At 32.6% G+C, this 25,616-nt stretch overlaps 2 protein-coding genes across 2 annotated transcripts in view; one reads left to right on the forward strand and one right to left on the reverse strand.

Annotated features, from left to right (window-relative positions):
• The window catches only part of LOC137654225 (serine protease 44-like), a 142,642-nt gene extending 138,477 nt beyond the window's left edge, over positions 1–4,165 (forward strand). The window contains exons 12-13 of the mRNA XM_068387861.1: positions 622–708; positions 1,632–4,165. Of these exons, the coding sequence (XP_068243962.1) occupies positions 622–708; positions 1,632–1,751 (207 nt within the window). The 3' untranslated portion in view covers positions 1,752–4,165. The remainder of the gene's footprint in view (positions 1–621; positions 709–1,631) is intronic.
• Positions 4,166–9,507: 5,342 nt separating this feature from the next.
• Positions 9,508–25,616, reverse strand: part of LOC137654825 (uncharacterized) — a 22,245-nt gene continuing 6,136 nt past the window's right edge. Inside the window, exons 2-13 of the mRNA XM_068388781.1 lie at positions 23,183–23,395; positions 20,666–21,182; positions 20,148–20,245; positions 19,538–19,638; positions 19,106–19,224; positions 18,151–18,255; positions 16,823–17,009; positions 14,960–15,080; positions 13,781–13,916; positions 12,736–12,842; positions 10,910–10,996; positions 9,508–10,362 (exon numbers count right to left, since the gene is read on the reverse strand). Of these exons, the coding sequence (XP_068244882.1) occupies positions 10,246–10,362; positions 10,910–10,996; positions 12,736–12,842; positions 13,781–13,916; positions 14,960–15,080; positions 16,823–17,009; positions 18,151–18,255; positions 19,106–19,224; positions 19,538–19,638; positions 20,148–20,245; positions 20,666–21,182; positions 23,183–23,362 (1,875 nt within the window). The 5' untranslated portion in view covers positions 23,363–23,395 and the 3' untranslated portion in view covers positions 9,508–10,245. The remainder of the gene's footprint in view (positions 10,363–10,909; positions 10,997–12,735; positions 12,843–13,780; positions 13,917–14,959; positions 15,081–16,822; positions 17,010–18,150; positions 18,256–19,105; positions 19,225–19,537; positions 19,639–20,147; positions 20,246–20,665; positions 21,183–23,182; positions 23,396–25,616) is intronic.

Genomic DNA, 25,616 nt, shown 5'->3' on the forward strand with positions numbered 1-25,616 from the left:
TAGTTTAGTCAGTCCATAACTTAGGTAGTTGGACAGGTGTACAAAACTGAAAAACTTAAATCCTAAAGGGTGTACAGTTGTTTCTTTAAACAACAAAGTGAATCTGCTTGATTAAAACAATAAGGATAAGGGCCAAAAGAAAGTTAAGCTGGGGAAAATGTATCCGTTCTTATAAAAGAAATGAAAGACTTCAATAGTTTAATACTGTGTTTTCTTTTTCTGATAGATAACAGAGAAGGACATGTTATTTTTCTCTGCAGTAGGAAGAGAGAGAGAGAGAAATGAGCATTAAATAGTAGAAATAGTAACTTCGTGTTTTCTTTGGGGGAGAAGTAGGAATGAACTACCAGATGTTTGACTGGACAACTCCCATAGAATACATAGAGAAAGTACAGTAGCATTAGTAACGAGTTTTCTTGCTTTCATGTACAATAATTAATGTCTTCTGTTTAGTTTGCCAGGATGAAAGTGGCAACTTCGTGCATAGTACTAAGCTACACGATTAGGATCTAAGCATAAGTAGACAAATCTTATAAATTGAGGGTAGATGGCAATCAACTTTGAAATGTAGAGAAATATAAAAGATGTTGTTTATTTGATCACAAAATACTTTGCTTTCAGCTGTGTGCTGCCTCGCCAGGAGTTGACAGCTGCGAAGGAGATTCTGGAGGACCTGTTCTGGTACAAATTGGAACTTCTTGGTATCAGGTAGGGTCAGTTCTGGTACAAATTAGAACTTCTTAGTAGCAGATAGGGTCAGTTCTGGTATAAATTGGAACTTCTTGGTATCAGTTAGGGTCAGTTCTTGTACAAATTGGAGCTTCTTGGTATCAGGTAGGGTCAGTTCTGGTATAAATTGAAACTTCTTAGTACTATATAGGGTCAGTTCTGGTACAAATTAGAACTTCTTAGTAGCAGATAGGGTCAGTTCTGGTATAAATTGGAACTTCTTGGTATCAGTTAGGGTCAGTTCTTGTACAAATTGGAGCTTCTTGGTATCAGGTAGGGTCAGTTCTGGTATAAATTGAAACTTCTTAGTACTATATAGGGTCAGTTCTGGTACAAATTAGAACTTCTTAGTACCAGATAGGGTCAGTTCTGGTACAAATTAGAACTTCTTAGTATCAGATAGGGTCAGTTCTTGTACAAATTGGAGCTTCTTGGTATCAGATGGGGTCAGTTCTGGTACAAATTAGAACTTCTTAGTATCAGATAGGGTCAGTTCTGGTACAAATTAGAACTTCTTAGTATCAGATAGGGTCAGTTCTGGTATAAATTAGAACTTCTTAGTATCAGATAGGGTCAGTTCTGGTACAAATTAGAACTTCTTAGTACCAGATAGGGTCAGTTCTGGTATAAATTAGAACTTCTTAGTACCAGATAGGGTCAGTTCTGGTATAAATTAGAACTTCTTAGTACCAGATAGGGTCAGTTCTGGTACAAATTAGAACTTCTTAGTATCAGATAGGGTCAGTTCTTGGACAAAGTGAAGCTTCTTGGTATCAGTTAGGGCCAATGCTCTTGTAGGAAGAAACTAGTTTGTTTAGTAATTTCATTTTCAGTGTTAATGAATTATAATTCTTTATGTAGAGTAGAATGTTTTTTAAATAACTGTTCATTTTTCATTTCAGCTGGGGATAATATCCTTCGGTTTCAAGTGTGCCGTTCCAGGATTCCCTGGAGTCAATACTTACGTCCCAAGTTATACAGAGTGGATCTTTTCTACTGTCAATGACGACACATGCGAGTAAGTTGAATCTGGTTTTGGAGAGTTTCTGCAGCTCGTAGGACGTTTTGGAGAGTTTCTGCAGCTCGTAGGACGTTTTGGAGAGTTTCTGCAGCTCGTAGGACGTTTTGGAGAGTTTCTGCAGCTCGTAGGACGTTTTGGAGAGTTTCTGCAGCTCGTAGGACGTTTTGGAGAGTTTCTGCAGCTCGTAGGACGTTTTGGAGAGTTTCTGCAGCTCGTAGGACGTTTTGGAGAGTTTCTGCAGCTCGTAGGACGTTTTGGAGAGTTTCTGCAGCTCGTAGGACGTTTTGGAGAGTTTCTGCAGCTCGTAGGAAAGGCTTGGATGGCGGTGCAAATGCATTTAATGCAGTATTAGACCAGTTTCTAACTGGTGTTCCCTGGTGCATTCAGTGAATGCATTCTTATTTCACTATATTCAGCAGCCAGTTTTCTCAAATTGTGATCATTTGTTCAAAATTTTCTTGTCACTATCAAAGCCTTGTAAGGTGTTGAGGTTGATTTTTTTAGTCAACCAAAAGCTTTCAGACTTGTAAAAGATGTCTATCCTAAGTTTTCAGACTTGTAAAAGATGTCTATCCTAAGTTTTCAGACTTTTAAAAGATGTCTATCCTAAGTTTTCAGACTTATAAGAGATGTCTATCCTTAGTCTATAATTATAGTTTACCCATCTGTTCTACAGTGGCTATGCTGAGTGATTCATTCATATGTATATAGATATTTGTGTTTGCGTGCATATGTATATGTCTGTATACAGTTTCTGTGTGGCACATATTCATATTTGTTTTCGTTACACCTTTTTCATCCAGCAATTGCATTTATGGGATTAATCAAAATTAAAGAAAAAAAATCGAGTCTCCTGGAAATGTTAAAATATGGACGAGAACACCTATTTAGGTTTTCGATTTTATCATAATGTATAAATCAATGAATAATTCATTTTCCAATATTCGTCTCTGGTTGATTTTCCCTACACCATTTTTTTTTCTCTATCTTATGTCATGAAGAAATGTACATTACTTAATTGTAAAATACTTTTTCATTATTTTTTTCCTATTGAAAAATCGACATCATTAATTTTCCTATCTAATTTACTAGGGGTCCCCAAAAGGAAAACAAAACCGCTAGATAACCAATTACTTTTGCAAGCTGATATAAAGAAAAAAAAATGTTATGTTAGATTTTTTCAGATCTGAGAAATTGTTGTTTTGCCTTTTTAATTTTCATAATTTTTTTTTATAATGTTCATGACCCTCAAATGCTTATTAATTGCAACACCTCCTTGGATAATATATGTAATAAATAAACCTCCACTTATTACTCAGAATTCAATAAGTAGATGTAAATGAAATTTCGAATATATTTTCAAAGGTTGGAAATATGTGAATGTCTTTAGTCCATAATGATAATGTCTCTTAATCTAAACCAGTTCTGATGATGGGATGAGAATGAAAATTTTGAGCAACTATAGTAATGTAAAATATTTTAAAAACTAAGGTTTAAAAAATTGCATCAGCTTAAATGGCCTATTAAACCCAATTATGTTAAATGAAAATGATGGAACTAGGATGAAAATTTTGAGCAACTATAGTAATGTAAAAAATTTTAAAAGATTAAGCTTTAAAAAAAAATTGCATCAGCTTAAATGTCCTATTAGATCATAGTATGTAAAATGAAAATGATGGAATTAGTATGAAAATTTTGAGCAACGTTAATGTAAAATATTTAAAAAACTAAGGTTTAAAAAAACTTGCATCAGCATTAATGGCCTGTTAAACCCAATTATGTTAAATGAAAATGATGGAATTAGTATGAAAATTTTGAGCAACATTAATGTAAGATATTCTAAAAGATTAAGCTTTAAAAAAACAACTTGCATCAGCTTAAATGGCCTATTAAATCCAAGTATGTTAAATGAAAAGGATGGAATTAAGATGAAAATTTTGAGCACCATTAATGTAAAATATTTTAAAAACAAAGGTTTAAAAGAATTTGCACCAGCAGTGGACAGCATGTTATCTCAAGGATGAAAATCACAATAGATCCTCAACCAACAATGCAATTATTGTTTGTAAAAGATTAATCTATTGTTGATACAGATATTTAAACCAGGAACTGAAACTTTATGCTATCACAGAGATTCCAAACCTCTGGATAGAAAATGTAGGCCTATCAATAACGATAACAGCAATAGTAAAACGTTTTGAGCCAATATAACATTTTTATAGAAACAACTATTGCACAATTAAATTAAATTGACAAATTTCATGTATATTTCTCCCCTGAATGTTTGTACCTGAAAAAGAACTCTTGTGCAGTTAAATGCTGTAAATAGTCTTGTTGTATTGCCATATTTAAAATAGGATATAAATAGTACAAATTCTTGAACTTTATCTCTATAACAAATATATTTCTCAAAAATATTATGTTGTATTTCTTCATTCCTCCACAAAAACAAAAACAAAACCCTCAAGAGATTAAAATAGCGATCTCGAGAGATTATTTTTCTTTAGAGATTCTTTAATAAAACCGTTATTTTCGTGTATAATGGCGGCCCCCGCTGAAGTGAGGTGAGCAACGTGTCGGTCGAAAGTAAATCTTCACTTCCATAGTATAGGCAAAACCCAGTATATTCACGTGGAATAGGTGCCAGTAAAACCTGCATATTCACGTGGTATAGATGTCAGCAACCAAGTATATTCAAGCTGTATAAGTGTCAGCAAACCCCTGTACATTCACGTGGTATAGGTGTCAGCAACCTTGTATATTCACGTTGTATAGATGTTAGCAACCTTGTATATTCACGTGGTATAGGTGTTAGAAAAACCCTGTATATTCACGTGGTATAGGTGTCAGCAACCATGTATATTCACGTGGTATAGGTGCCAGCAACCCTGTATATTCACGTGGTATAGATGTCAGCAACCATGTATATTCACGTTGTAAAGGTGTCCGCAAAACCCTGTACATTCACGTGGTATAGGTGTCAGCAAAACCCTGTACATTCACGTTGTATAGATGTTAGCAACCTTGTATATTCACGTTGTATAGATGTTAGCAACCTTGTATATTCACGTTGTATAGGTGTTAGAAAAACCCTGTATATTCGCGTGGGATAGATGTCAGCAAATGCATATTCACGGTTTATAGGAGTCAGCAACCATGTATATTCACGTGATATAGGTGTCAGCAACCATGTATATTCACGTTTTATAGGTGTCAGCATAAACCTGTATATTCACATGGTATAGGCATCAGCAACCATGAATATTAACGTTGTATAGGTGTCAGCAAAACCCTGTATGTTCACGTGGTATAGGCGTCAACAACCATGTGTATTCCCGTTGTATAGCAGTCAGAAAAACCTGTATATTCACGTGGGATAGATGTCAGCAACAGCATATATTCACGTTGTATAGATATCAGCAAAACGATGTGTATATTCACGTGGTATAGAAGCCAGCAATCATGTATATTCATGTTTTATAGGTGTCAGCAAAAACCTTGTTTATTCACGTGGTATAGGTGACATCAAACATGTATATTCACGTCGTATAGGTGTCAGCAAAACCCTGTATATTCACGTGGTATAGGTGTTAGCAACCTGTATATTCGCGTGGTATAGGTGTTAGCAAAACTGTATATTCACGTGATTTAGGTGCCAGCAAAGCCCTGTATATTCACGTGGTATACTGTAGGTGTCAGTAACCATGTATATTCACTTGCTATGGGTGTTAACAAAACCCGGTATATTCACGTGATATAGGTGCCAGCAAAACCCTTTATATTCATGTGGTATAGATGGAAGTAAAATCTGCATACTCATTATTATAGGTGTCAGGAAGACCCTGTATATTCACGTGGTATAAGGTGTCAGCAAAACCCTGTATTTTCACATGGTATAGGTGTCAGCAACCCAGTATATTCGTGGTTCAAGTGTGGGTAAAACCCTGTATATTAACGTGGTATAGGTGTCAGCGACCCTGTGTATTCACGTGGTATAGGTGTCAGCAAAACCCTGTATATTCACGTGTTTAGGTGTCAGCAAAACCCTGTATATTCACGTGAACCTAACTAAACTTCACGTGGAATAGGTGTCAGTAACCTGTATATTCTCGTGATATAGGTGTCAGCAGAACCATATATATTCACGTAGTATAGGTGTCAGCAAAACCTTATGTATTCCTGTGGTATAGGTGTCAGCACAACCCTGTATATTCACGTAGCATAGGTGTCAGCAAAACCCTTTATAATCTCGTGATATAGGTGACATGCCTCCAATCGATTTTGAGTGGCCATAAGGATAATTCTAAAGACGATTCAATTAGAGTTTTACTGGTATTTGGGATATTAAAGAAAAATATTTGGGTAGGAGTGGATGTCTGTTTGTTATACTGTATATTTTCAGATGATATTTTTGAAGTGGAAAGCCATAGCTATCAAACAAGCGCCATAGTCACCTCTTGAAAGGAAAAAGGATATATGATTTAGGGAAGGGGATATATAGATATATGAACGATGAAATAAATCGAAATTAAAAATTCTTATGATGATGATGATATTGAAAAAAAAATCAAACTGAAATAATAATAATAATAATAATAATAATAATAATAATAATAATAATAATAATAATAATAATAATAGAATGTGCAGTTGTAAAAATTGTGAGGCAAGTGTTAGGCTGTTTTCCACGATTTTTATTTTTTTTACAATTTTGACGCGTGACTATATCTGAATTAGTAATAATAATAATAATAATAATTTCAACAAATTTCTCTGAGGAGAAGTAGTAATATCCGAGGGACAGAAGGCAGCCAATCAGCGTTCAATCTCACGGAGCACCAGATTACCAGCCAATGAGCGGCCGGCCAGAGTTTAGTCTTCCCGCGATATCAAAGCAAACCCTTTGGATTTTTGCGTTCCGTCTTTTTTGTGTTATTTTTCGGTGTTTTTGATATGCAAAATGGCTGACGATGAGCCACAATGTGCGCCAAAGTTTGTTCTACCTTTAGGCCCTCGGAAAAGGCTCGGGATTTGCGAAAGTGGAAGAAATATGTGGATAAAATCAAGCGTAAGTCTGGGAAAAGTTATACTCCTCTGCTTAAACCTCCGAAGTTGAACGTTAAAACGCCCTTGTGATTGTTCCTCTCCTCGAAGTGTGTTGATGTCGTTGGCTTGGATAATATCCCCCTAACCTTCATCAATTTCTGGAAAAGTGGAAGATGGGATATCCAAACAAACATCGTATATCCAGAAAGTTCAGAAATAGGCCTACACACACCACCGTTCTGAACTGCAACCATTCACGGTATCACATACCTCGTAATATAAGTGATGAAGTGAAGAATGTTTGTGCGTTCTTTGATTACCACTAAATGTAAAAGATAAAATGAAGATATAGGAGAAAAAATAGAAAATAGAACGAAAACAACAAATGGTTTTGAAGGATTTTAGAAAAAGAATACCAGTATTCATTTCGAGTGCCTAGGCCTAAACCATAGTGTCATTGTAATAATAAGTAATTTTGTTGGAATGAAGAGACGCATTCGGTATTATTATTATTTTTTCTTAAGAATCATTAGTTTCAAGTATTCTGTTAGTGTTATTATACAAGGGTTCCGGGTAAAGCCACATCACTGCCTGTTACCTCACGAAACCTCACCAACAACTACTTCACCTGTATAGTAGGCCTACACCTTGGACGAATAATAGCTCGACACACCTCCGTCAATGTGAGTACCACTGTAGCCTAATATTAATAACATTATTATTATTATTATTGATGTTGTTGTTGTTGAATATTTTTACTGTAACAATATTTACATTTTATATCTGCTCTCGGTATTTGTTTACAAGAGCGCTCTCCATTTACTCCAAAATTATGCATTCCTGCAGCTCTCCTCTTTTTGAACAGTAATTAGGAGGTTCTTTAAATGCTGGGAAAGAAAAAAAAAATAGCAAGATATGTTGCGAAAGGAGGGGAAGGGGTGGGAGAGGGGATGGTGGAGGAGGTACTAAACGATCTGGAACCGACATCGTCAACATAGCCAGGCCACAACCCAACTGGAATGGTTTATGTAATAAGCATTCCAATTGGGTTGCACCCTGGCAGAGAATGATAATTATAATTATAATATACGTACTATACCACTGGTATTTAAACATTATTGACAGATATAAAAATAATGAGTTTATAAGCGTTTGACAGTAACTTACATCGTGTTACGTAGGAGGCTGTGGGAGGGAGGTCCCATACTCTACATAACCATTGTAAGGGGTGGGGGGGGGGGGGGAGGTTTATGATGCAATGGGAACTGGCTGCCGCGCTACTGGTATTTTCAAAGCTGCTTTCTGTTGCTCTATTCGCGTTGCAGTAGAACCACTATAAACTACGTAGTTTTCAAATATATGATTATTACATGAAATTAGTATTTATTAAGGAATTATATTACGTATGATTTTTCTTCCATTAAAGTTTTTTTTTATTAATATGTTATAGATACGTATTTTATTTAAATCTGATATAAATTAAATTTTATTAACAATATAGATTCCTTAAAGATCTCGAAAGTAGCCTATTTTTCCTGCAATAAACGTGTCTAATTGAAAAATAAATCAAAGTTTTTATAGTTTATATAGGAAATATTTGTTTTAATGTTATTGTTCTTAAAATATTGTATCTTTTCTTGTTTCCTTTTCCCACTGGGCTCTTTTCCCTGTTGGTGCTTCTGGCTTTTAGCATCCTGCTTTTCTAATTAGGGTTGTAGCTTAGGAAGTAATGATGATAATAATAATAGTAGTAGTAGAATATATTTCTTGATTATTAGGGTTATGAATTGTTATTTTTTGAGACTGTCATCCTGGAAATTTCGAATAGCAAAAAAAAAAAAAAAAAAAAAAAAAAAAAAAAAAAAAAAAAAAAAAAAAACCATGAATTATTGATTTTAAATTGTTCCTTTTTTAAATTTTTGAAATTTCAAAAGTAAATGAGCACGAATTGCTGATTTTAAAGTGTTCCATTTTGAGATATATATTGAAATTTTGGAAAGTAAGTAAACATGAATTGTTGATTTTAAAGTGTTTCTTTGTTAAATTTTGGAAATTTTTGAAAAGTAAATGAGCACGAATTGTTGATTTCAATGTGTTCCATTTTTAGATTTTGGAAATTTTGAAAAGTAAACAAGCATGAACTGTTGATTTTAGTCTTTTTTTTTTCTTTTTTTTTTTTTTTTTTTTTTTTTTTTTTTTTTTTTTTTTTGTAAATTTCGGAAAGTAAATGAGCATGAATTTTTTTTATTTTTTTTTATTCTAAAGTGTTTCTTTTTTAAATTTTGGAAATCTTGAAAAGTAAACAAGCACGAATTGTTGATTTTGAAATGTTCTTTTTTTTTTTTTACATTTTGGTAACTTCGAAAAGTAACAGAGTATGAATTGTTGCTTTTGAACTGCCCTTTTTTAAATTTGGAAATTAACAAAAGTAAACGAGCATGGATATATTTTATTCTAAAGTGTCCCTTTTTTAATTTTGGAAAAGTAAAAATTATGAATTGTTGATTTGAAAGTTTTTTTTTTTTTTTTTTTTTTTAAGAATTACTCAAGAATTGAAAACCTTATGACATGTTATCAGTTGAGTTGAATAGACAAAAACCACCGCTAAAGGATAGATACTTTTATGATTTAACGCAGAAACTGGATGAGGACAATAACAAGGACCTGATCATTAACGAATTTTATTCCTGACAATGTAACCTAGTACAAGCCTCGGTTTGCATTTTATTAGAGTCCACATTTAACATAAATTATACATGGCAGCCTACCAAACCTTTAACCAGTATCATTGAAGGAAAAAAAATCATAAATATTGTTTTAAACTCAAATTCAAGAAATCTATGAAATTCACACGCAATAAGTATTCCGCCTCATTTGCAAAAGTAATTGACAATTTGTGTAAATATAACGATGCATAAAAATGCTATTTTAGATATTCTCCATTCAACGATGTTTTTAATCTAAAGATATTTGACATTCAGTATTCATTACATCTCGTGCAGTTTATTTATTTCCGTATTTCCTTTCCTCACTGGGCCATTTTTCCTTGTTGGAACCCTTGGACTGATAGAATCCTGCTTTTCCAATTAGGTTTTTAGCTTAGTAATTATGATAATAAATCCAATGTCTAAACTACTTTCATCACATCACTCATTAAATTTAAAATTCTTCAAGATGAGATAGACTCAAATAAGTACCTCCATTCTATAAAAACAACTGAGGTATTGACCTAGCTGGGCCCCATAAGGCACTAGAAGAGTTGGAAGACCCAGGCCTACATGGCTGAGGATTATGAAGCGCGAAGTAGAGGATGAATGGAGAAGTATTTAGTTAAAAGCTCAAGATAGAGACGACTGGTGAAATCTAACCGAGGCCCTTTGCGTAAATAGGCGTAGGAGATGATGATGATGATGATTGACCTAGTATTACTGAGATATTGACCTAGGTTATCAACAAGTACTTGGTGAGGCAACGTCTAGGATCCAATTCTTGTAAGAAGAGACTTTCGTGTAAACGCCTGGGAAGGAACGCTCGGCGCAGCCTATGCCAAAACTCACAATTCCAATCTGTTGGGATGGGTCGATAGATAATTGCACTATCAATAACATTTTCAGCATAATTAACAAGCAAAACAGAGAAAGACGTTAGATGGATCTGAAGTGTGAAGTGGAAACTTTTTGTACAGGGTGTTCAGAAAGTCTCTCCGCAATGAGTATTCGAGATCCTTCTCACGAGTCGCTTATCGTTCAAAATACTGCAGAGAGACTTTTTGAACGCCCTGTATTACCCTATTCTTTATTGCAATGATGAGAAAATTAACAAGCAAACTATAGAAAAACGTTAGATGGATCGGAAATGGTAACGTTTTGCACTGGGTGTTCAGAAAGTCTCTTCGCTGTGAGTATTCGAGACCCATCTCATGAGTCGGTTATAGTTTAAAATACTGCAGAGAAACTTTTTGAACACCCTGTATTACCCTATCCTTTATTGCAGGGCGTATTCTCATTTTAGGTCACTGATTAAGAAGTAAATATTATTATAAACAAATTCATTGGTTAACGAAAGCATTCTACTATCAATCAGTTTTCTTAAATTAAAGATATTATTACTTACTAATGACCAAGTGTTGCCTTCACGAATCATCAGTGGGCCACCTGAGTCGCCTTGGCAGGCGTCCTTTCCAGGAGAAGCTGCACAGATCTACAGGATCAAGACAAAGGTAAAAATTAGTATATGATTTTCCATTGAAGATGAAATTAAGGGAAGGGAGCTCTTTTCAGTAATGGAATGTCAAGTATTGTCAATACAAAGTTATCCGTTAGTATGTGATCTTCCATTGAAGAAAGAATTAGGTGAAGGCTCTTGTTAATATATTGCCAATACAAAGTTTTCCGTTAGTATGTGATTTTCCATTGAAGAAAGGATTAGGTGAAGGCTCTTGTTAATATTTTGCCAATACAATGTTATCCATTAGTTTGTGATCTTCCATTGAAGAAAGAATTAGATGAAGGCTCATGTTAATATATTGTCAATACAAAGTTATCTGCGTACTGTTCTGAGATGTAAAGATGAGATCCACAAAGCGTACTAGATTTGAAAAGAATTGTGACACTTTTACTAACTGCTCTCATTTATGTATCTGTATGTTTATTTTAATGTGTATATAATTTGTTTCAATCTTCATCCAACTCTCTCTATTATCATCTGAGGGGCAAAACTACCTTAGCACCTAAACACCTTCCTTTTTCAAGTCAACTGGTAAACCTTTTCAAGTAAACTTTCTATCAATTGACCTAAAGCTTCTGCATTTGATGGGACTCTACATGTCTATTTAATGCATCTTCATATTTTGTCAAACTAAATTTAGTTTTTGCTTTTTTATCCAATCATTTATTGCCCTTTTTTTATCCATAAGTTAAAAGTCATATTCTAAAGAAATCCTCTCATCCCACCCTCCCTCTTGAGGTCCTTCGAAATCCTTTGCAATCCCTCATACCGAAAACAAAGTCTTTCCCTTTATTAGTATTCTGGAGACAGACAGGAGAGATAATATCTTCAGGAAGTACCATGAAATTTGTACTTGAGCTTTAGATAAAAAGGACTTTAGTGTATTAGTTAGAAATAGAGAAGAATGATAGAGGAGTAGACTGGATAAATGAGGTATTCTTTGAAGCCTATTGACGCAAAGGGTCTCGGTTAGATTTCACCAGTCATCTCCATCTTGAGCTTTTTAATTCAATGATTCTCCATTCATCACTTCCTACTTGGCGCTTCATAGTCCTCAGCCCTGTAGGCCTGTGTCTTCCAATTAGGTATTTTACATTTGGCCAGCTCTGTAGGAGTCAGGTTTAATTCATTGGGCTGGTAAATTTTCATCCCTTCAATAATAATAATACTTTACAAATAGTGGTATTTGTTTCAGTTCCCGGTCGTTTAATGAGGAGACCAGGCTAGTTTTCTTATATATATAATTCTATAGGTTTATTTTCATAATTTTAACTTGAGTTTCCCATGTGGCGGATTGTTTTAAATTATCAAAAAGTAATGGAGGAAAACAATAGCTTTACGTAACTTGGCAGCATTTGGAGAGCGTGGTCTTCTAGACAAATACCACTATTTGTAAAGTATTATTATTATTAAAGGGATGAAAATTTACCAGCCCAGTAATTAAATTTGACTCCTACAGAGCTGGGCAAAAGTAGAATAATTAGAAGAATTGGAAGACACAGGCCTGCATGGCTGAGGACTATGAAGCGCAAAGTAGATGATGATGAATGGAGAAAGTACTGAAAATTAAAAAGCTGAAGATAGAGACGACTGGCGAAATCTAACCGAGGCCCTTTGCGTCAATAGGAGTAGGAGGAGATGATGATGATGATGATGATGATATATATGTACGCTGATGTTTTCAACAGAGGTTTAATGTCTTTAGAACTCACATGCGTATTTCCGACTTGGAAAGCAGATTGAGCATAAGCTTTCTTGCACTTCTTATGAGGTGTCACTTCTACTCCCACTTCTTGGAGCTTATCAGATAGTATCCCCACTGAAATTAAGGTATTATTATTATTATTATTATTATTATTAGCTCAACTATAAGCCTAATTGGAAAAGCAGGATACATGTTTTGATTGTTATTATTATTATTATTATTATTATTATTATTATTATTATTATTATTATTATTATGATAAGCTATAACTTAGTTGGAAAGGAGATAAAGAAATAAATAAACTATATATATACATATATATATATATTATATATATATAACATATATATATGTATAATATATATATATATATATATATATATATATATATATATATATATGTTTATATATATACACATATGAAAATTAATTATTAAAAACTATAATATATATTAAGATCAGCAACAACGTTAAAATAGAACCGTCATATAAAGTAAACCTACGAATAGCGACTTATGTCAATCTGTTCAACATAAAAACATTCGCTACAAATTTGAGCTTCTGAAGTTCCAACGATTCAACTGCCTTATTAGGAAGATCATATAAGGAGATAATACTTTTCGCTTTTTCAATATCTGAAAAAAATGGTTTTACATTTTTCAAGGTAGCGTTACAGGCGTCCAAAATTGCATGTTTAAAGATTTAAAGGTCGCTCATGAATGGTAGAGGCATGGAACAGTGACATTGCCCTATCGAGCAGGACAGTGCCTTAGAGACTGACCAGTGCCCAAGCCCCCCTCCACCCAAGCAAGGCCCAAGGAGGGCCATGAATGGCTGCTGATGATTCGGGCAGATAGACCTATAGGGTCCCTCAAACCCTAAACCCTTACAAATAACGAGTTTGAGCGGGACTCGAACCACAGTCTGGCGTTCACCAGTCAGGGACGTTAGCACATCGGCCCCTACAAGAATCATCTCTTTATTTATTTTTAATATTAGAAAAAAGGGAAAAAATATTGAAGGGTTTTCAGAAAAGCATAAATGTTTCTTACTGAAACTCAGAGTTCCCCAGCCAGCAGTGTGGGCCAATTTTTTTTGGAAATTGGTACCGGTAGGAAGACAAATTGGCTTGACGTTATCTGTCCAGTTCAGGTCTTCCTTCAGAACAATAATTGCAATGTCATTTTCCTGCGAATAAATTCTCTATATAAATTGATATAGATTTAAGTGAGCATTATAAAGGAACATAATTTTAATGTCAAATAAAGAAAATAAAGTTTGTAACTTGAAGTATTTTCCGATGAAAATTGTTGACAATTTTATATATTTACTGCATATGGAAAGATGTACTATATACAGACAAGCACAGACACATAAGTATAATATGAATATATCTTTTAGGATGTTTTCTGGGTATTATCTCCGGCTATTGGGCGTTGGCACTCTTAATTTACTTGTTTTGTGTATGAAAAGTAATGAGCCCAGAGCACTACCCTGAGGAACACCAGATACTACATTCCTATACTTACTTTGGTTCCCATAATAACTACTATTTGTTATATATTTCTTAAAATATTAATAATGATGCTAGGAAAAGACCCACCTACTCTAAACTGTTTGAGTTTGTTAACAAGGGCCTCAAAATTAACACGGCCAAAGACAGCACTAGAATCAAGGCCAATCATACCCGCTTCCTGACCACAATCCATAGATTTCTGTACAACGTTGGAAATTATAAGAAAGGCATCACTATGTTCCAAGACCCCTGAGAAAGTCAAACTGCAAACTAGGGAACAGATGGTTATCTTCAGCATACCGATTTAAACATTAATTTTATCAAAAGATGTTCAAGAGCTTTAAACAATATGGGATTTATAGAAATTGAGCGGATATTAGCAAGGCGAGAACTACCACAAACACAGTTACAGATACAAATGTTACTTGAACTAGCATGAAGTCAGGGCAGAAAGGGTGTAAGAGGGTGCGCCTCCTCAGAGTAGGTGTACCAGGAATACCTGTGTCCAACTGTAATATGAGAATGAATACTTTATGATAGAAATGGGATCCAACCAAACTATCATGAACAACAACTACGTTGTTTTATTTAGCAACTTGTCAAGACAGTACAAGATGTGTCGCCCATAGCCCATAATAATAAGTCTGGTAAAAGTGTCCAAACTGTTCTGTCTACTGAGTAATACGCATTATCTCTTTTCTCTTAACTATGTTACCTGAGTTCTTGAATTGTACTGAGGATGCTGAAAGTAATCACTGGCTTCTATGACTTGGGTGACAGCTTCACCGGAGGTGCTTATGTCGTGTTCTCCCGCTATGACTTCTATTTTGCTGATACTTTAAAAGAAGAAAAGACAAATGACCGCGTAAGTAATTATAGAAAAGTAATACGAATTCATATGACATAACAAAACCAACAAATGCAGCCGTGTGTAATCCTCTGCAGGACAAAGGCCTCAGACATGTCAATTCATGCCTTTGGTTTGGCCGGTTTTCATCGCCAAGCTGGCCAGTGGGGATTGGTGGTGGTGGGAGATTTTCGTCTGATCGCTCACAGCAAACCAACCTGGTATGGGTGGGCCCGACTAGTACAGTTTTGCTGATCATGGCGATACGCAAACTCTTTCATCATGTTAAGGTAGCCCCAGTCATATAAAATTAGCGTAAAAATATGATAAAATGAACATATGTCAGAATATGACTTTTATGCAAAAACGCACCTCATTTTTGCTTGGAGACATTTGTTGTGTTTTGTAAATATTGACTGAAAACACACACATCTACAAATGCGCATAAATATACAATAGTGGTTATGAATACACACACACTTAGTTATAGGCAAATATATATGCATGTATAATATGTATACATAATTACGCCCATATTTATACATATGAATATTATATATATACATATATATGTATGCAGAAGAACCACAGGGAAAATGAAAATACGAAATATACGCTTAAGTCCTGACTAGTTTCTTCGTGATACTTCTTCAGAGGACTGATTTATTGAGAGAGGTTTCTTTACATTTTATAGGGAAAGCAAACGTACGAACATACATATAGAGATTTAGAGAACAATGACACTCCCTTACCAGCTATCTAGGCTTGGGTCAGGTGAGAGATTTAGAGAACAATGACACTCCCTTACCAGCTATCTAGGCTTGGGTCAGGTGGGCGGAGACCCCAAGCTCATTAGACACCTGACCCAAGCCTAGATAGCTGGTAAGGGAGTGTCATTGTTCTCTAAATCTCTATATGTATGTTCGTACGTTTGCTTTCCCTATAAAATGTAAAGAAACCTCTCTCAATAAATCAGTCCTCTGAAGAAGTATCACGAAACTAGTCAGGACTTAAGCGTATATTTCGTATTTTCATTTTCCCTGTGGTTCTTCTGCATCTGAGCATCACGTTTTCCTGTGATTTTTACGCATATATGTGTATATATATATTTATGTATATATGTATATATAATATATATATCTTTATGTATATATGTATATGTACATACATTAAAGGACACAATTTTCCGTGTATTTATGATAAATAGAATAACCCATAATGTATGAAAAATAGAAGTTTATTTAGCTTTCGAAGGGCCCATCTCCCTTCCTCTTCAGAATACAAATTTCTGAAGAGGAAGGGAGATGGTCCCTTCGAAAGCTAAATAAACTTCTATTTTTCATACATTGTGGGTTATTTTATTTATATATGCATATATATGTATACTGTACATATATATATATATATATATATATATATATTTATGTGTATATATATATTCATATATATATATATATATATATATATATATATATATATATATATATATATATATATATATATATCTATATATATATATATATATATATATATATATATATATATATATCTATATATATATATATATATATATATATATATATATATATATATATATATATATATATATATATATAAGGCCACGCATGAAGCAGCATGTAATATATCTAAACCTAAAGTCCCACTAATATCACATCGCGTACATTCAGACACACGCACACACACACACACACACACAAAAGACCAACTTACCTATCAAATTCAATGCAATGAGCAGCCGTGACTATACGATCTTTAGCGACGATGCTTCCTCCACATTGATTTGGATCAGACCCTGAGTAGATGAGCACTCGAGCGATCCAGGGATAGGCCCCTATTTCGGCTTCGCTCCCTCCAACGATGCGAGATCCGGCTTGGCTTCTCGAGGATATTCCGCACGCTGGAAATCAGAGGTGGGGGAGAGGGGGGTGCTGGTTCTTTATTCAATAGTGTACGCGACCCGACAAAAATGATGGGTAAATATTTTGATATATACGCTTGCACGATGGACAGTATGATCTCAGCGTGACCGTAAAGATATACAGTATATATATATATATATATATATATATATATATATATATATATATATATATATATATATATATATATATATAAAACCAAATCCACGTTCTTTATTATATACAGTACTGTATGTTAGATGTGCAGTTTTTTTTTAAAATGGTGAATTCTAAATGAGAATAATTATGAATATATTTGCATGTTGGTATAAGCCTTGACATTCATTGACTTCTTATTAGAACAGTGACATCTTTGAGGGCCTTGTAAACCTATCTGTATTTAAGATACAGTTAATATCGATATATTTATCAGAATTTTTTAAAAATTTGTTCTATATGAAAATCCTAATTGTGCCATATTACTGGAGGATATGACACTGTTTGAACTGCATCAAGTTATTCTAACGATACTTTTTTAAGACTAAAATATGTATTCAAAATTTATGAATGGTCCACGACATATCACTTTACAATGCCACTATGGAATCTTTCGTGTAACTGAATAAAGATGGCTACAGGACCAGGTTATTCGTTAGTTTAGAAATTTAGAATGAATCGGTTGTAGGACAGTAAAGACCCATTATGACCGGAAAAGTGGATAAAGTCTTTATGATAGGTACTGAAAATCATCCAGGTGTGTTGTTTAAGCATTATGATATATTCAATTTTCCAAAATATTTAACATTGAAATAATGTCACTAATATCTTACAAATTTTGTATTATCATTCATGGTATCAAGTTACTCAATATGGTCTGTTTATTTATTTTTTTTTTATTTATGGCTTCTTTTTACCTGAATGGATAGACCCTTCTACTCAATGGGAATTTGGAATTAAAGAAGACAGAGGGACTGAACAATCACAGACAAATAAATCTGTTAATAAAACTTCCTACTGTTTTGATTTGTCAATTAAAGAGCAAAGTTTGTTTTTAGCAACCTTGTCTCTCTCTCTCTCTCTCTCTCTCTCTCTCTCTCTCTCTCTCTCTCTCTCTCTCTCAAGATAAATTTGATTACAAACCATTACTACACTGCGAAATTTGAGTTCCTCCTCCTCCTCCTCCTCCTCCTCCTCCTCCTCCTCCTCCTCCTCCTCCTCCTCCTCCTCCTCCTCCTCCTCCACTCTCTGAAATATAAAAAAAGAAGAGATTAGCGTTTCTCAGACATATTAATGGGTTTTCAATGATGTTATTATTCAAATGAAATAAGGACACGTATCTCATAAAGATGAAGCTAATTTATTTTCATTTCCACACATAGCCTATATGTATTTTGGGGAGTTGATGTGAGTTAAGACTTGCTGATGCCAACTGTTTTTCATGATCTTAGTAAGGATTAAAGAATCTGCCACTAAAACGCAGGTGCCAAAAACAATAAAAAAAGTGTCCTGCAGCTAAAGTTGTCAATCATTTATTCCCTTAAAGAAAAGGATATCTCAAACTAAAGAAATCAACAAATTTCAAACAATAACATCTACTACTACTACTACTACTACTACTACTACTACTACTACTACTACTACTACTACTACTACTACTACTACTGTAATTATTTAAATGACGGTTCTGCATAGTCTATGACTCGCATAATTTTACATTCTGTTTTGAATAACTAATAATTTAGTCAAATACTTTGTAAAAGAAAAGGTTGTCTCCTACTAAAGAAATCGACAAGTTTCGATTAAGTACTTCTTACTAAACAACTATAACGACGATAATAAAAACAACAACAACTACTACTACTACGATTTTTTATGACTGCTCTGCCTATCTTGTGATTCTATAGTTTTACATTCTGTTATGAATAACTAGATTTTTGATTGAGTTCCTTTTGAACCTGGTTCAACATAAAAGGTGAATTATGAGTCAATAAGTGGCTTGTTGGGTATAAAAGTGGAAAAACGTATTTTGAAATAAAGAATATCTGATTTGAAGAAAGAGGATAACAAAAGAATATAGTTTCTTAGTGATACTTACTAACTCCTTTGACCGTGCAAACAAACCTGGATTTCCCAGCCCTTTTTGGTAAACGCTCGTATAAGAAGTAAGCTGTTTCAACACTAGACTTGGGATTCGGACCCGTTTTCCCGCAAAATCTGCAAAATCAATCGTTTTTCTAATTTTCATTCATATCACAAATCACCACCACCATTATTATTATTATTATTATTATTATTATTATTATTATTATTATTATTATTATTATTATTATTATTTACCAAGGAATATAGCCCAGTGAGGAAAGGAAAACAGGAAAAATAAAATATTTTAAGAAGAATAACATTAAAATGGATATCTTCCATATAAACTATCTAAACTTTAACAAAACAAGAGGGAGAGAAATTAGATAGAGTAGTTTTAAGAGTCACTATTGAATGAAACAATGCTAAATTCACAAGTTAACCTTACAATTCTTCTTCGCTTCCATCGTAGAAATAAAGATATTCATTGCTACATTGGCGAAGGGAAAATCTGGCACATTTCACTTGCAAGCGAACAGATGTAGCAGGCTGAAAATTTAACATACATAATTGTTATTACTATATTATTTTATTATTATTATTATTATTATTATTATTATTATTATTGTTATTATTATTATCATTATAATTATTGTTATTATTATTATTATTATTATTATTATTGTTGTTGTTTTTTTTAGTTGGAGTTGTGGGTTGCATCCAGTCGAGTTATCAGCATCCAGCATTATTATTATTATTATTATTATTATTATTATTATTATTATTATTATTATTAATTATTGTTGTTATTATTATTATTATTATTATTATTTTTATTATTATTATCACCATCATCATCATTATTGTTATTATTATTATTATTATTACTATTATTATTTTTATTATTATTATTATCATTATCACGTTTAAATGAAAAAAAAAAATATTTACGTGTGTCATACAAAATAGGCATGGCTATCTTCAAATAATTGCTAAGAATAAGAGAATAGTATTTCAATGAAATAAAAAAATTCAATTTTAGTGTCTTGACAACTTACCTCGATTGCAACCTCACAGGTGGTTGCTCTTCTTGGGAGTTTGAGGGTAACTTTATCCCCTTGGCCGATTGTGTAGACGTTTCCACAAGATGCAGACGCTGCAATATTGTAAATTATTTAGAAAATTGAGTCAAAGTAAACAGTATCAAGAATAATTGAAGAGACCCTTTATGAATGTACTAAAGGATCAGAGAAAAGCTATTCAATATTTGAATTCACTGTATATTATTGCATTATTTTCAAGAACATCGATTACGAATTATATATATAAAATCTCACAATCCAGAGTCGGGTCATTTTAATGAGAACCAATACTCTAAAGTAAGGAGTAACAGCTTTTAAATAATTTTTTTGGGATATACAATGGTAATCATGAACATATGAATTTGTACTACTACTACTACTACTACTACTACAACTACAACTACTACTCTAAATACTACTCTAACTCCAATTCCTCCTCCTCCTCCTCCTCCTCCAGTCAGAAGTTGAAAATCAAATCTGAAACTTAAATTTACCTCTTGTTAATCGTCCCTTTTGGTTTCCAGAATATCCAACAGCTTTCTTCGGCTTCTTCCTCCTTCCTTTCCGTCCTTTTTTTACGTATTTCTTTCTCTTTCCATTCCGTCCTTTTTTCACGTATTTCTTTCTCTTTCCATAAACTTTCTTCCTTTTAACTTCATTTTTTTCTCCACTTTCGCTGCTATCATCATCCTCATCAGATCCATTTTCATCACTCTCCAAACTTTTCTTTGATCTACGATATTTCCTATTCATCTTATTCAATTTGTTTTTCTGTGACGTTCGTTTCTTCATTAGATGAACTAATGATTCGTCCTCTGGCGTCCTTTTCTTTCTGTTTGCAGTTTCCTTTTGATCTGTGGGTTCCCCGATAGAGTAATCATCCTTTTGTTTCAATCTTTGGGCGCAAGAGGTCTCTTCTGTTGCGTTGTTTGTTTCTTGGATCTTCTTCTTCTTCTTCTCGTGAATACATTTGATGAAGTCAATGCCCAGTGCGGGCAATCTTCCGAAGTCCTTTGAAGTAAAATAGTAAATGATTATGATGTATATATTATACTCAAATGACGTGTAAAGAGGTATACAAAATGCTTTCATAAGGAGGCGTTAGTTGATTGTAAAATCAGTGATATAACTACATTATTATTATTATTATTATTATTATTATTATTATTTTATTATTATTGTTTTATTATTATTATTATTATTATTATTATTCTTAGTTATTTTTTTGTTATTATTGTTATTATTATCATCATTATTATTATCATTATTATTATCATTATAATAATAATTATCATTATCATCATCATCATCATCATCATCATCATCATCATCCATGCTACACTCTGGCTGGAAAAGCAGAATACTACAAGCTCAAGGGCTCTTGCAGGGAAAGTATTTTAATGAGTAAGGGAAATAAGGGACTAGCAAATAAACTATATATAAATAATGAATAGAATATATGAAATATTTCAAGATCGATAAAAACGTTAAGATATATCAGTAATGATTAAACTGTAAAACGAGACTTACACTATGTCACCATGCTTAACAGAAAAGCATTTACAAAAAGTTTGAACTTCTGAAATACCACTGAATGGTAGGATGAAAAAAATCAACTCTAATCTTACATGAGAGATTATAAGATCAAATTCTGTTAGCAATGTAATTTTCATATATAAAAATAAATCCCCATATAATCATGAATGAATTAATCATAATTTTAGCTGAACCTCTACATACACAAGGAATTGTAATATAACGTAAATTATTAATTACAAACTAAAGTGCTGAAGGGATAGAATATAAGAAAGGATTCTTTAACCAAAGGTTCATTCCGGAGAATAAAGTATGAAGAAACTTCGTAAATATGCGGATTCCTACAGGAAACAAGATGACGCCATTAGTGCAATTGCCTTTAATGAAAATTGCTTAAGTGAGAAGTTGTCAAAAAAAGCATAGTGTATACAAAAACACACACATACACACATTTATATATATATATATATATATATATATATATATATATATATATATATATATATATGTATATATATATATATATATATATATATATATATATATATATATATATATATATATATACATATATATACAGGGTGTCTCAAAAAAATGTACTCACTCTTTGAATGACGAGAAAACCTTTATTTATGAACATAGAGCGAAATGAAATAGCATCGAATACATGAGACAAATGTTCAAATTGATGACTATTATAAATGTACTCAGTCTTTTTTTGTGTTGCAGATATCCTGAATTACTGAAGCTATGGCAGGAAATCAACTTAGTTTCGAAGAAAGAAAGTTTCTTCGAAATGTAACTAAGTAATTTCTATATTGACATTCCTTTTTTTACATTGATATTCACTGCACACCCTTAATCTCTACATTAGAGTTGGGTCGTATGTCCCCTTATACAATAAAACCTTGGCGTCTAAGGACATTCAGTGTTTGCGCTTAATCTTTCGTATGTATATATATGTGTGTATATAAGTGTGTAATTATATATGTAATAGGCCTAAATATATATATGCATATCATATATATGTATATATATATATATATATATATATATATATATATACAGTATATATACATAAATATACATAATTATACGTATGTATGCATTTATATATATATATATATATATATATATATATATATATATATATATATATATATATATATATATATATATATACATACATACATACATATACATAATTGTATGTATGTATGCATTTACATAAAAAATATATATAATTGTATATATGTATGCATTTATATATGTGTATATATATATATATATATATATATATATATATATATATATATAGAGAGAGAGAGAGAGAGAGAGAGAGAGAGAGAGAGAGAGAGAGAGAGAGAGAGAGAGAGAGAGAGAGAGAGAGAGAGAGAGAGAGAGAATATGCTGTAGCTTATTTCTTTAACCATCTCGACTTGAAACCTGATAACCACAACCATAACAACACTTACCTTATTGCTCCTTCTACCTATAGCTTGCCTTTCTAAATGTATGAAAGGAATACCACTGTGCGAGGACGTGTACAATGCAGGATCGTGGTTCCTCCTCCCGACTGCGCCCTCGGTCTTCCTCAGGAGGGAAACCAGAAAAATCTTGATCACAAGGAGGAGGAGATTCATGTTTTTATTCATCAGTTGATTTGGTTCCTTTTTCTTTTGAGGGATCTGTTAGAAAGTAGATTTTTTTTTAAACTTTTGCACGTTTCAGTTTTTGTCTTCAATTTTGAAGTTTATATCAATTTTGAGTTAAAGTTGTTTCTTGAAAATAGAACATAGGCTACGATAAATCAATTATTTATTTTAGAAAAGTTTTGCACGTTTCAGTTTGTGTCTTTTATGTAAATAAGAGGAACTTGTTGAAGTATATATCAATTTTGAGTTATTGCTGTCTATGGAAAATAAAACGTAGGCTTCGAGAAGTCAATTCAGTTTGCGTCTTCTATGTACGAAGTGTTTTAATTCTTTCATTTTACCTTGTTTCGAGTATTGTTCGCCTGTCTGGTCTTCAGCTGCCGATTCTCATCTTAATTTGTTGGACAGGAACTTACGGTCTATTAATTTCTTATTCCTTATCTAGATATTAATCTCTGGCACCGTCATTCTCCATCATGAGGCTCAATACTACACAGTACCCTAGAAGTTTTATTCCAGCTGTGACAAAGTTGTGGAATGATCTTCCTAATCGGGTAGTTGAATCAGTGGAACTTCAAAAGTTCAAACTTGCAGCAAAAGTTTTAATGTTGAACATGCTTACATAAGTCCTTTTAGAAGTTTAGATATCAAATATCTGTTTTAATGATTTTAAAGTTTTTAAAATATTTTATTCTAATTTTCATTACTTGTATCGTTTATTTATTTCTTTATTTCCTTTCCTCACTTGGCTATTTTTCCTTGTTGGAACCCTTGGCCTTATAGCATCTTGCTTATCCAACTAGGGTTGTAGCTTAGCTAATAATAATAATAATAATAATAATAATAATAATAATAATAATAATAATATATCAATTTTGAGTTATAGCTGTATATGAAATATAGTACATCGGATACATGAAATCAATTCATTATTTTAGAAAAAAATAGCACGTTTCAGTTCATGTCTTCTATGTAAAAAAGATAATCTTGTTGAAGTATATATCAGTTTTTGAGTTATCACTGTCTATAAAAATAGGACATGGGCTACGAGAAATGAATATATATCTCAAATACTATTATTAATAATAGTAATATTGATCAAATCAATGATTGCAGGGATCAGGGTTTAATCTTTCAAAGTAATTACCTTAGGTTGAGGTAATTTTCATGGTTTCAGGGTAATTTTAAGGTAATTTCGGGTTTACTGGCTTGGAATTTAAGGAAATTGAAAAAGTTTTAAGGTAATCTAAGGTAAAACGCAGCATTTAAGGTAATGGCCACATGCTCAAGTTTAAACCCTAGCATGGATTATACTTCACTAGAAGGTTCTGCGTCATGAATTTCGATAAATTAACGATTAAATTAATCAAAGATAAATACAATAGAGTTAATTTTTCACTTAACATCGGATGCCTTATAAGAAATTATGTAAGCATTTTTTATAGGAAAAACACAAATGATTGGAGGAAAGTCATGATTTATTTGAATCGGCAAATGAGCCATAAAAAGCATACACATCTTATCAATTACTTTCGAAATCAAGAATATTATTATTAGTATTATTATTATTGTTGTTGTTGTTGTTATTGTTATTTATTTTATTATTATTATTATTATTGTTATTGTCGTTGTTGTTTATTTTTATTACTATTATTATTTATTATTATTATATATTGTTTATCAGTTATTATTATTATTATTATTATTATGATTATTATTATTATTATTATTATTATTATTATTATTATTATTATTATTATTATCTAAAGCTACAACCCCTGTTGGAAAAGCAAGATGCTATAAGCCCAAGGGCTCCAACGGGGAAAATAGCCCAGTGAGGAAAAGAAACAAGGAAATAAACAAACTACAAAAGTAGTAAACAATTAAAATTAAATATTTTTAAGAGTAGTAACGACACTAAACAACAGGAATCCTAGCTTGGTAGGTGATATGAAATTGAAAGGAAAATTCCCAACACATGTGTTGGTTCTACATTCCTATTGAGGGTGTTCTACGATTTCAGAATATACAGACAATAGTAAATATAGATCTAAAAAGAAAAATGAGAACAGGTGTTGAGCTACACCCACTCTAATTGCGCCTTTTAGATATGACGCACACTGGTCTAAATTTTCTTATCATTTTGTTCTTTCGTATCAATAATGGGATTACTAGAGCAATAATCATCACACAGTCGTCCTCATTTTGTAAGATAGATAATAAAGTTATGCTGTATGGCATTTAGACACTCCAT

Source organism: Palaemon carinicauda, chromosome 15, assembly GCF_036898095.1.
Source record: "Palaemon carinicauda isolate YSFRI2023 chromosome 15, ASM3689809v2, whole genome shotgun sequence".
Classification (NCBI taxonomy): domain Eukaryota; kingdom Metazoa; phylum Arthropoda; class Malacostraca; order Decapoda; family Palaemonidae; genus Palaemon; species Palaemon carinicauda.